This window comes from Erithacus rubecula (genome assembly GCF_903797595.1).
Source record: "Erithacus rubecula genome assembly, contig: SUPER_Z_unloc_2, whole genome shotgun sequence".
NCBI lineage: Eukaryota > Metazoa > Chordata > Aves > Passeriformes > Muscicapidae > Erithacus > Erithacus rubecula.
The window spans coordinates 7,852,976-7,862,789 of NW_027635860.1; the positions used below are offsets into that span (position 1 = coordinate 7,852,976).

The following is a 9,814-nucleotide window of genomic DNA, read 5'->3' on the forward strand; positions in this document are numbered from 1 at the left end:
GATACAGAGGGTTTTATTTTATGAGTTGTTACAGAGGGTTTCTTTTTATTTTCAGTCAGATGCAGCTGAATGCACTCCAAAATACCCCAATTCAGAGAAGGCTTACAAGATTGTTCTTGCTGGAGATGCAGCAGTGGGAAAGTCCAGTTTTCTTATGAGACTTTGCAAGAATGAATTTCAAGGCAATACCAGTGCAACTCTGGGTATAGTTGATGTTCTTCCTAAAATATTGAAGTGAATTTCACTGATATTTTGCAGTGAAATGGGTGAACCGTTTACCTTTGTTGTTGCTTGCTAGGGTTTCCTGGATATACACACGCAGGTTCTCACATGGGCTGTGAGATTTAGTTGACTACTAAAGCTTATAACAGATGTTTGTGGTGGACAATAGGGTACTGGTCTAATTTAGTTTTTCTTTACAAAGCCTCTTTCTGAATAATACAAAGCACCAGAGAAGGAATGTCAGTGTAAGGAAATTTCAGTGTGTGTATGAACTCTTCTGCATTTTTCATTGCTTTCTTGTTTCCTCAATACTTCCCTCTTCCCTTAATATTTCATACTATCCTTTGATATCTTTCCTACTATTTTTTGTTGTGATTTCCTCAAAGTGTTATTGAAGATTTGGCTTTTTTTTGGGTAGAAGGATTTTTGACTGACTTCTTGTGTGTATTAGTGTAGTTGTCAACCAAAAAACTTAAGTCTTAACAGTCCAAAGACTGAATTTTATCTTTCAATAGAATCATACCTATATGTTTCTTTTATTGTCTCTTGTCAGGATTTTTGTTCTAGTTTATCTTTCTCTTCCTAGGTATTTGAAACCAAGTTTTTTACAAAACATTTTCACTTCTTTGATAGAAGTTTAGCAAAATAAAGTAGGAGATCTTATTTTTTGTTCAGAATGCAATTTGTGTAAATTCTGGGAAAAGACAAATACAGTCAAGGGATTATTGCAAGTAGTATGTACATGACTGAAATCTCATAACCTATTAAAAAGAGATTAATTTTGGAAAATCTGTTGTATATAGCCCCCGCCTTTTAATTTTCTGACTTTAAGATTGTTAATGGATTTTTTTAGACTATACACATGATTCTTTTCAGGTGTGGATTTTCAAATGAAAAGACTAATTGTTGATGGAGAACCTACAGTGCTACAGCTGTGGGATACAGCTGGGCAGGAGAGGTTAGTGATCCTCTGCACTTACCTAATTTGAATTCTTTTGTTTTAGAAGTCATTTGCCTTTTTTCATCCAGCTGAAAAAAGCCATTAATTGAATGGTCTATATGTAAATACCTGTAAACAGATAGAATTTTTTTCTGCTGAAACCTAGAATGTTTTTGTGTTAGCTTTGGTGATACTTGAGGCAATCTTTTCTCACCATAGAGAGAAATAGTTGCGGTGTACCATAGGATTAATTAACTAAGTCCATGTGTCCTTCCTTGGCAATACTAAACCATTGAGTAGATGCATATGGTTTCTTCTGTTTTTAGTCTTTGACTTTTTTGTTCTTACACACTTGTATTTTTGAGCAGGATTTTTCTTGGAGTTTCTCTTCCCTCCCTCCCCGTCTCCTACTCTTTCCTTGAAAATCCTGGTCCTGATTTGCATTGTATTTAATATATAAAATCTTCTTCCCAAAGACTTTGGAACTTGGCCAAAAATATCTTTGCATGTTGCTGAATTTATATCCAAGATTCTGCAAAATATTGTGTAAAGTTTTCTCAAAATCCTGTGACGTCTTTACTTGAGAACCTTTACTTTACTAACAGCTTTTAAGGCTTATTATGAGGTTTATCTTTTGCCATGGAAGTCAGTTTAATATGTTAATTGACCAAGATTTATGTTGGGCTGTATGTAGGTAGGGATCCAGTAAGTCTCCTCTCATGTAGTAAATTTGTGAAGAATATTTTAATATCTGGCATAAATACATAGTTATTATGCTTGGTTGAGTAGATTATATAAAGCTTGTGACAGAGATGACTAATTGATCATGAAGTCCTGGAATAATTTTGCCGTATTTCTGTCTTTTTCAAAGGAAGTAAAGTGAACCAGTCAGTTTAGGAAGTTACATGTAGGTGGATCATACAACTATTAAGGTTGCAAAAGACCTCCAGGCTCACGGGATCCAACTGTTACCCTAATACTGCTGTGTACACTGCTAAAACATGTCCCCAGGTGCCATATCCACCCATGCCTGTTGAATGCTTCCAGGAATGAATGTTCTGCTGCTTCCCTGGACAGCTCCTTCCAATGCCTGACCACTCTTTCAGAGAATAAATTTTCCCTATTTTCTAATCTAAATGTCTCCTGGTACAATTTGAGACTAGACTATCTGTAATAGATACAGTGTAGATAGTTATGATATACAAAATATTGATCGTTGTTTAGGCAGAATCCCATTGATCCTTAAGGAGCATTTGTAGACCTGCATCAGCAGCTTTCAAGAATTTATTGTATTATATGAAGATAATTGTACTCAATAGTGAAATTAAATAATGCTGTGTTCTTAATGATGTTGAATTGAACCATTATTTGATAATGTGGTCTTAACCAAATATTTTCTTTTTTTTGGGAAGATTTAGAAGTATTGCTAAATCATACTTCAGAAGAGCAGATGGTGTCTTACTACTGTACGATGTAACATGTGAAAAAAGCTTTATTAATGTGAGAGAATGGGTGGATATGATAGAGGTAAGACCCTTACAACTTAGAAGCTGTGCTTCGCTGCATTGCTAGCCTTATTTATCAAATTATATTTTATGTAAATTGTAATTATCCAGACTAGAGGTTGTCATAGAAATAAAAGCTGCATGGAAATCCGAAATGTATTCTGACATACTCAGAATTTAATCTGATCCATTTTTTTGTGTTAAAGGATGTTGTGCAATGACACTCTTCTTGTTCAGTTCCTTTTGAATTGAATGTGGCAGCACATTTCAGATATCCACAAGAAGGTGGCTTGAATATTCCTTGGAGTTTTTGTGTTTCAAACCAATGCATTAGATTCTGTAAATTAGCTATAGCTCAAGTGAAATTTTCAGTATTCTTTTCTGCTTGTATTTCTTGGTTTTATAACTTTAATATGAATTTGCATTTGGTGCAAGGGGTTTTTCACTTGTGTTGGGGATACTTAATAGGAGGGAAAGTGGCAAGCAAAATACTTAAATTGTCTTATGTGAAAGCATTTTCTTTTAGGCATGGTATAGAAGTTAGTTACTTTTCCATTAGTAATTTTGTCATACAGCATTTAGATGCAGTAACCAATTCCATTCCAGTAACTTAACACATTAAATTCCTTTTTGAGAGACAAGGCTTATGGGAATGGAAGCCTATCTTTACAGGCTGATAGTTAAGCTGACTGCTTACATTTTGAGTGTTTTATAAAATGTTCTCATCATAGCTTTCATAATTTGTCAATATTTTTCTACTAGTGTTCAAGACTTTGTGGAAATTAAATTGTTATGTCATGATGGTGTTAGCCACTTCTTCGTATTCTGAGTGTACTAGCAATAAGGAAATAAAATTCTCTTTACAGGATGCGACTCATGAGAATATTCCAATTATGATGGTGGGAAACAAGGCAGATCTCCGTCAAGATGTTACAGAACAAGGGCAAAAGTGTGTGCCTATAAACTATGGAGAAAAGCTGGCTATGGTAAGGTCCAAGTATGCCTCATTAGGATAAAATGGTTTAGGAATTTTAATCTGAAAACCATGTGAGAAACTAGTAAACAAAAGTAATTTTCTGCTCATTTGTCCAAGTCAAGTAATGAGGGTTCATGCATATTTTACATTAAACTAAGATGTTTTGATGGTGTTTGTTGGGCTAAATCACTTCTCAATGTCTGCTGAGGAGAATTTCATTATTGGCTGTGTAAGACTTCTCAGTCTTTTTCGTAAAAAAGTGGATGGATGGATGGATGGATGGATGGATGGATGGATGGATGGATGGATGGATGGATGGATGGATGGATGGAAGACTGAGTTTTTCTGCCAAATAGAAGTTGCCGGTTCAAATAGGAGGCACACTGTTGACTGATTTGTATCTGTCCAGATTTAGTGTGGAGTATTTGCATCTTCAAGAGACTCTTTTGTATTCCTGCCACATGTGCAGAAAGAAAAAGGAATTCTGTGCTATAAACAGAAGTGTGGGCAAGTTTTTTTTCATGTTTTCATATAGGGTAAAAGAGATGCACAAATCCTGTATTTCTAGAATAATAGGAAGAGTCTTAAGGGTCTTCAATGACTGAGCACTTGCACAGCTAATTGATTATACTGGGGCAGATACCATGTCTGATGGAATGATGTCTTTTGGTTAACCTACAATAACCACATGCTGTAGTTGTAGTAGCTAGCAAGTTAGATTAAGTAACCTGTCCTGGCAACTTTCTTACTAGATTGCAATCTTGTCGACAAGACTATTGAGTTTGAGCATTAAGCTTACAATATGGCTTTTACTCAGTTAATTCACAATATATTGATTATAAACCAGAAATAATTAAAAAAACAATTAGTGATTTATTTCACTGTACTAAAATGAATAATGTTGGACCATGGAGAGCACTAGAAGAAATCTTGTTCATTTAAATGTATTATCATTCTTTGTGTTATTCAGGAAACAATTTGTAGTTAAATGTACCCATTCACATGGGAACCATCTCAGATCAGTTAGCTTAACATTTTATTTTTACTTACAGACTTATAATGCACTATTCTGTGAAACAAGTGCTAAAGATGGGTCCAATATTGTGGAAGCAGTTCTTCATCTTGCTCGGTAAGTAACTGTGTTTCTATTTTCAACTAATCACATCTGAGTATATTTTATAATGTGAATATACATAGAAAGATACACACATAGTTTTAAAATTGTACTGATTTAAAAAAAACCTTAAAAAATACTCTATTAAATCATTATAGGTAAGTGCAAGGTGGGATATATTCTCAGTTTAATGAAGTAACATTTTTGCTTTACAATGTTACAAGCTCTCTCAATAGTTATACCAAGGCTCAGTTACAGAGTCCACAACTTTAATACCTGTTTGCTGAATGAACTGTAATTTTAATTCTATATGGATTCATTTTCTTAACTCTTTCATAATTTATATTGAAACATAATAAATCTATGTGTAATTATTTTTAATTCTTTCACACATATTAATATGTATTCAGTTTTCTTACTGATCATTCTAATTAAACATATTTTCTTGGATGTTCTCTTCTCTAAATTATTTACAAGATAAAAATTTTGTTAATGGTCATTTAGCACCCTAGTGTTTCTATGATAGTATGTGAGCCAAATATTACAATTCTGCTACCTTTTCAAACCATTTTTGGTTAAAATATGATTTCAAAAGCTAAGGTGTATAATCCATAATCAGTCATATGTGCACAGCTTTTAAGTCTGCGTTTCTAAAAAACATCCAACAACATACTTTTTCTATGAAAGTTAATTTATACTTGAAACTGAAATTATCTGGTTTTATACTTAGAGCTATGAGCATTCTTTTTTTCTATGGTAAAATACCAAAGCAAAAAAAGAGAAACTTCTCAGAAGAAAACTGAAGATAAATGAGAACATGGAGGAGTTATTAGATATTAAAAAAAAGTTACATTTACATACATCACTATGAATTGCATAGAAACATCAATATGATTCTATGATTCTCAAATTGGAAATCTGTGAGACATGTTGATTCTGTGCTAATTTACATTGTATTAGCCATGCAATAGATGATGATGAACTCTGCAACATATAGTGGGAAAAATAGAAGAGTGAACATGAAGAGAAATATGTTAATTGAGCTAAATTTTTTTTTTTTTTTTTTTTTTGTACAGTGAGGTGAGAAAACGAAGTGATAATCAAGATGATACAAGATCAATAACCAGCCTGGCCGGGACACCTGTCAAAAAGTCAGCACTCATGAAAAACTGTTGCAATATTTAAATGACAGTTAATTTTCCTTAACTAAATAACTTGTATATTTAAAAAAACCCAAGCCAATAACCAAACTGAAATATTTCTTGTGTTTTTATTATGGATTTATACATTTGTATATTTAGAAGCTTCACATAATGTTCAAAATCCAGGCTCTTATTTTCTATTCATTCAAATTTGTGAAATTGCTTCATCCCATACTCTGGTTTCACCTTTCTTAAGGAGTATAATTCAGTGCAATGAGCTCAGAATCAATGCTGCATGGTCACTGCATACAATATTGTCATATATATTACTGTGTCTACCTGCTTGTTTCTTTATGGCATCAGTATTTCCTATATACAGAACTTAATAATATCCAATATCAGTCACAGGTAAAGAAAAGATTACAGCTTCAGTTAGTTTAATCTCTTTCTGATCGTCTGCCTGTCTAGTTTTTGACAGCCTTAAGTATATGGTGGCTAAACATTTCTTAGGAAAACTCCAAACTATTAAGGGTTGCCTATGGCCAAGTAATCCCTAAGTTTAGGTGAACTAGAATGATCTTTGCCAGGAGAAGACAGTGGCAGGTGCATGTTGTTCTGTTGTAGTTTCTCAAAAGTTGGCTAGTTAGAGTGTATTTCATTTTGAGCATTGGGGTTTGACTAAGAACTGAGAAGTGTTCTTTACGTTGTGTCCTACACAGCTCAGGCGTATAAGAAACAGTCTGTTTATCTGGACTACTACAGTTCAAAATTCCAGAAATAATGTAACACCAGTGATTTGTAGGATTGCTGAAATGAGTAATGATTCAATATTTATCTGTTTAGGCTAGATCATTATTGTTATTACAGAGCAATAGGAGTTGTAATTTTTATCTTGTTTTTTCAAATATCTTCTATTCAGTCAGTAATTGAAGGATTGTAATAGTACGTAGGAGTCTGATTTAATAGATATTTTTTAATGCATTTTTTAAGTTTTAAATCAACAAGTGAAAGAATTGCTGCACATGCACAAGCATTTGTATACATTTTTCATTAGAAGAGAGCCCTAGAATGAACAGCAATCACCTTAATGAGAGTACTTTTACCTGACTTTAGACAAGTTCTGAGAAACTTAGCAAGGGGTGGTAGCTTTAGGTGTCAGAATCTCTAAACATTGAAATAGTATAGATTAAAATAGTTCCCAAGAGTTCTGAAGCATAGTAAAAAATTATGGGCATTTACACAGTTAGTGGTCAAAATCCAGTTCTTCTTAACTTTTCACTGATTTTGATCAAAATAAGATAGGACTTTTTTTAGAGCCAGCAAACTGTTGTCTCCTCTGTTTCCATTAACAAAACATCTCCAGGCCGAGGCCTAGTTCAGTAAATCAAACTTGAATTAAGTTTTGTCAACTGATGGAAAATCCATATGACACCAGTTATATAACTAATTCATAATTTGTAAAAAATAAAAAAAGGTTTCAGCTAGGGAAAGTAATGTGTTTAGGTATCCTTTCAAGCCTATAATCAGAGCAGCTAATCCTTGGGAAATTATCAGAAAATTTTTTAACAAGAGAGATCTAATGCCAGAATGAATAAGGCATTTTATTTCACTTTATAACAGTTCAGGGTTAGGGTCAGATTAGAACACAAACATATTTGGTGAGGGTTTTTTGAAGTACTAGGAGAATCTTCACATGCTACCTAATTCCATGCAGGAGATTTCAGATTTCATCTTCCCATACAGAATACAGGAGGCCTCATTGTAGTTCTGAGACTTACTTGAAGCAGGTGGCAGAGGATGCAGGATACTCAGGTGTATCAGAGACATAATGTTTGCTGTTAACCCTATATTATTTACAAAATACAAATACAGCTTCAGTTAGCTTCTTTGAGGAGAAAATCCAAATTTAACTGGCTGCATTGATGAGGGCCTCTTCTTTGTGAACCCTTCCCTATGTCCATATGAGTGAAGTGGAAGTAAAATTAATTTGGAATGTGTTTGCAATAAGGAGAAGAGAGGAAGGTGACTCAGTGCTTGATTTGTGAAGTGTGAGCCTTCAACATGTAGGTATTTGCATTTCCTCAGGATAGGATCGTGATTATAGGCTGTTACTTACGTTTCAAAATGTTTCTCCTTCAGTGTTGTTAACGTGGAGAACCTGGACTGGGGATCTGTGTTCTAATTGTGTGTCCTGAGCTGCTGTGTTTGAGCAGCTCTGTGGTCTTGGCCTGCAGTAAATGAGGTACAATGTTTGTCTAAACATCATTGACACACCTGCAAAGTGTTTTGGCTGGATACAGAGTATCACATAAAGTGATTTATAGGAAGGATTTCTGGAAGTGGTTTTGTAAAACCTTCCAAGGACCCCAGCAGAGATAGACTTTAGCCAGCCCTTGGTTTGGTTATCTGTGGGTTTGTGTAACCAGCCTGTGAAAATGCCCCAGGACAGAGGTACTGTCACCATTCTGGGCAATACGTTCTCATATTTGTCCTCCTTTTCTGGGTAAACATTTCTCTTCACGTCCAACTTCAGTTCTCCAAATGGCTACAAATTTATAACAGTTTTTCCCCATTATATCCTCTCCTGCTACAAACAGGAATTTGACTACAATCTTGGTGACTTTCCTTTCAGTATCTCTAGATCTCCCTTGACCTTCTCTCCACCAGTGTAACAACATCAGGAGCATCTCTTGCAAAGTATCTCTGTGTCCAAAATTAGTGGCATGTGTGCATGTGTAGTAATTGCTTTCATATCTAATATTTTTTTATCATACAGAGGTTGCCATGTGAATTTCCATGTTTGTAGAGAGACTGGTTGAAAGATGTGAGTTCAGGGACCTGTCTTCACACCAGTTTTTCCCTCTCATAGCAGCCCACTGATGTTTTGGGTACTTTTGTTTTTCATTTATTTTAATAACCAAAATCTATCTTCTGTTATTCAGACAATTTATGTAGCCTGAATTAATTTATAAAGTTCTGTAGTTTTTTTGTGTCATGTAAAGCAACTTTAATTTGAAACAGTGTTGTTTTCTAAATAAGATTCAGGGTAGAATGTTGTTAGCTGTTAACAAAGTTTTACCTTGGAGTAAATTTATGATCAATATCTAGATGACTGAAAAAGCACTATTAAATGGGGATATAGCTATAACTCAGTTGGAACTCATTTTAGAAATCCTGTGATGGTCAGATCCATCATGTCTTGAACGTTAACATAATACCATGTTGAATTCATGTTAAAGCAAAATAACTTAGAAAAATATTTAAATCTAGAAATTAAAGCATGTCTTTATACATGGAAATAATGAATGCATAAATTTTTCTGTTGTTTTGCTTTAAAAGGTTACCTTGTCTTCAATCTAAAAGGTAAAATGTAAAGATCAGCTTTATGCTCTGACATGGTTGCACTATTGTCCTTTGAATGTTTTTATGTTTTTTTTCAGTACATAAGAACTATTCATTTAATTGCACAAATTATTTTGTTTTTAGTTAATGGAAGTATTCCCTTAATACATGTATTTATTTGAAAAGGAAAGGTCTTTTATGTTTTTCCTCATGATCTGTAAATAATTTTTTTATTCAGTTGACATGGAAACATTATTTTATCCTGTATTTTTGACCCTTTTTGATTGTAATTTATTCCATACTTCTGAGGCAATTATTTTTCTGACACTCTTCAAATATGTTTTGATCATGTAAAAATTCTTGTAGCCACTTTGTGCCTGTTTAGCATATATTAGTGGCTTAATAAGACAACCTTCTGCTTTTAAGTTCTGTTATGGCCTTACATGGCTTAAGTATTTTAATATTTAGTCTGTATAACTACGTTTGTATTGATGAAAAAAATTCTCTGTTAGAAAAAAAATTGCAGTTATAAATCTTATACGATGCTAAAATGTAGATTAAGGAAAATATCTG

General features: G+C 33.7%; 1 protein-coding gene across 1 annotated transcript in view; it reads left to right on the top strand.

Annotated features, from left to right (window-relative positions):
- RASEF (RAS and EF-hand domain containing) overlaps positions 1-7,714 on the top strand; it is a 33,039-nt gene extending 25,325 nt beyond the window's left edge. The window contains exons 12-17 of the mRNA XM_079331102.1: positions 56-203; positions 1,099-1,180; positions 2,575-2,689; positions 3,534-3,653; positions 4,696-4,772; positions 5,834-7,714. Coding sequence (XP_079187228.1) covers positions 56-203; positions 1,099-1,180; positions 2,575-2,689; positions 3,534-3,653; positions 4,696-4,772; positions 5,834-5,942 — 651 coding nt within the window. The 3' untranslated portion in view covers positions 5,943-7,714. The remainder of the gene's footprint in view (positions 1-55; positions 204-1,098; positions 1,181-2,574; positions 2,690-3,533; positions 3,654-4,695; positions 4,773-5,833) is intronic.
- Positions 7,715-9,814: the final 2,100 nt, after the last annotated feature.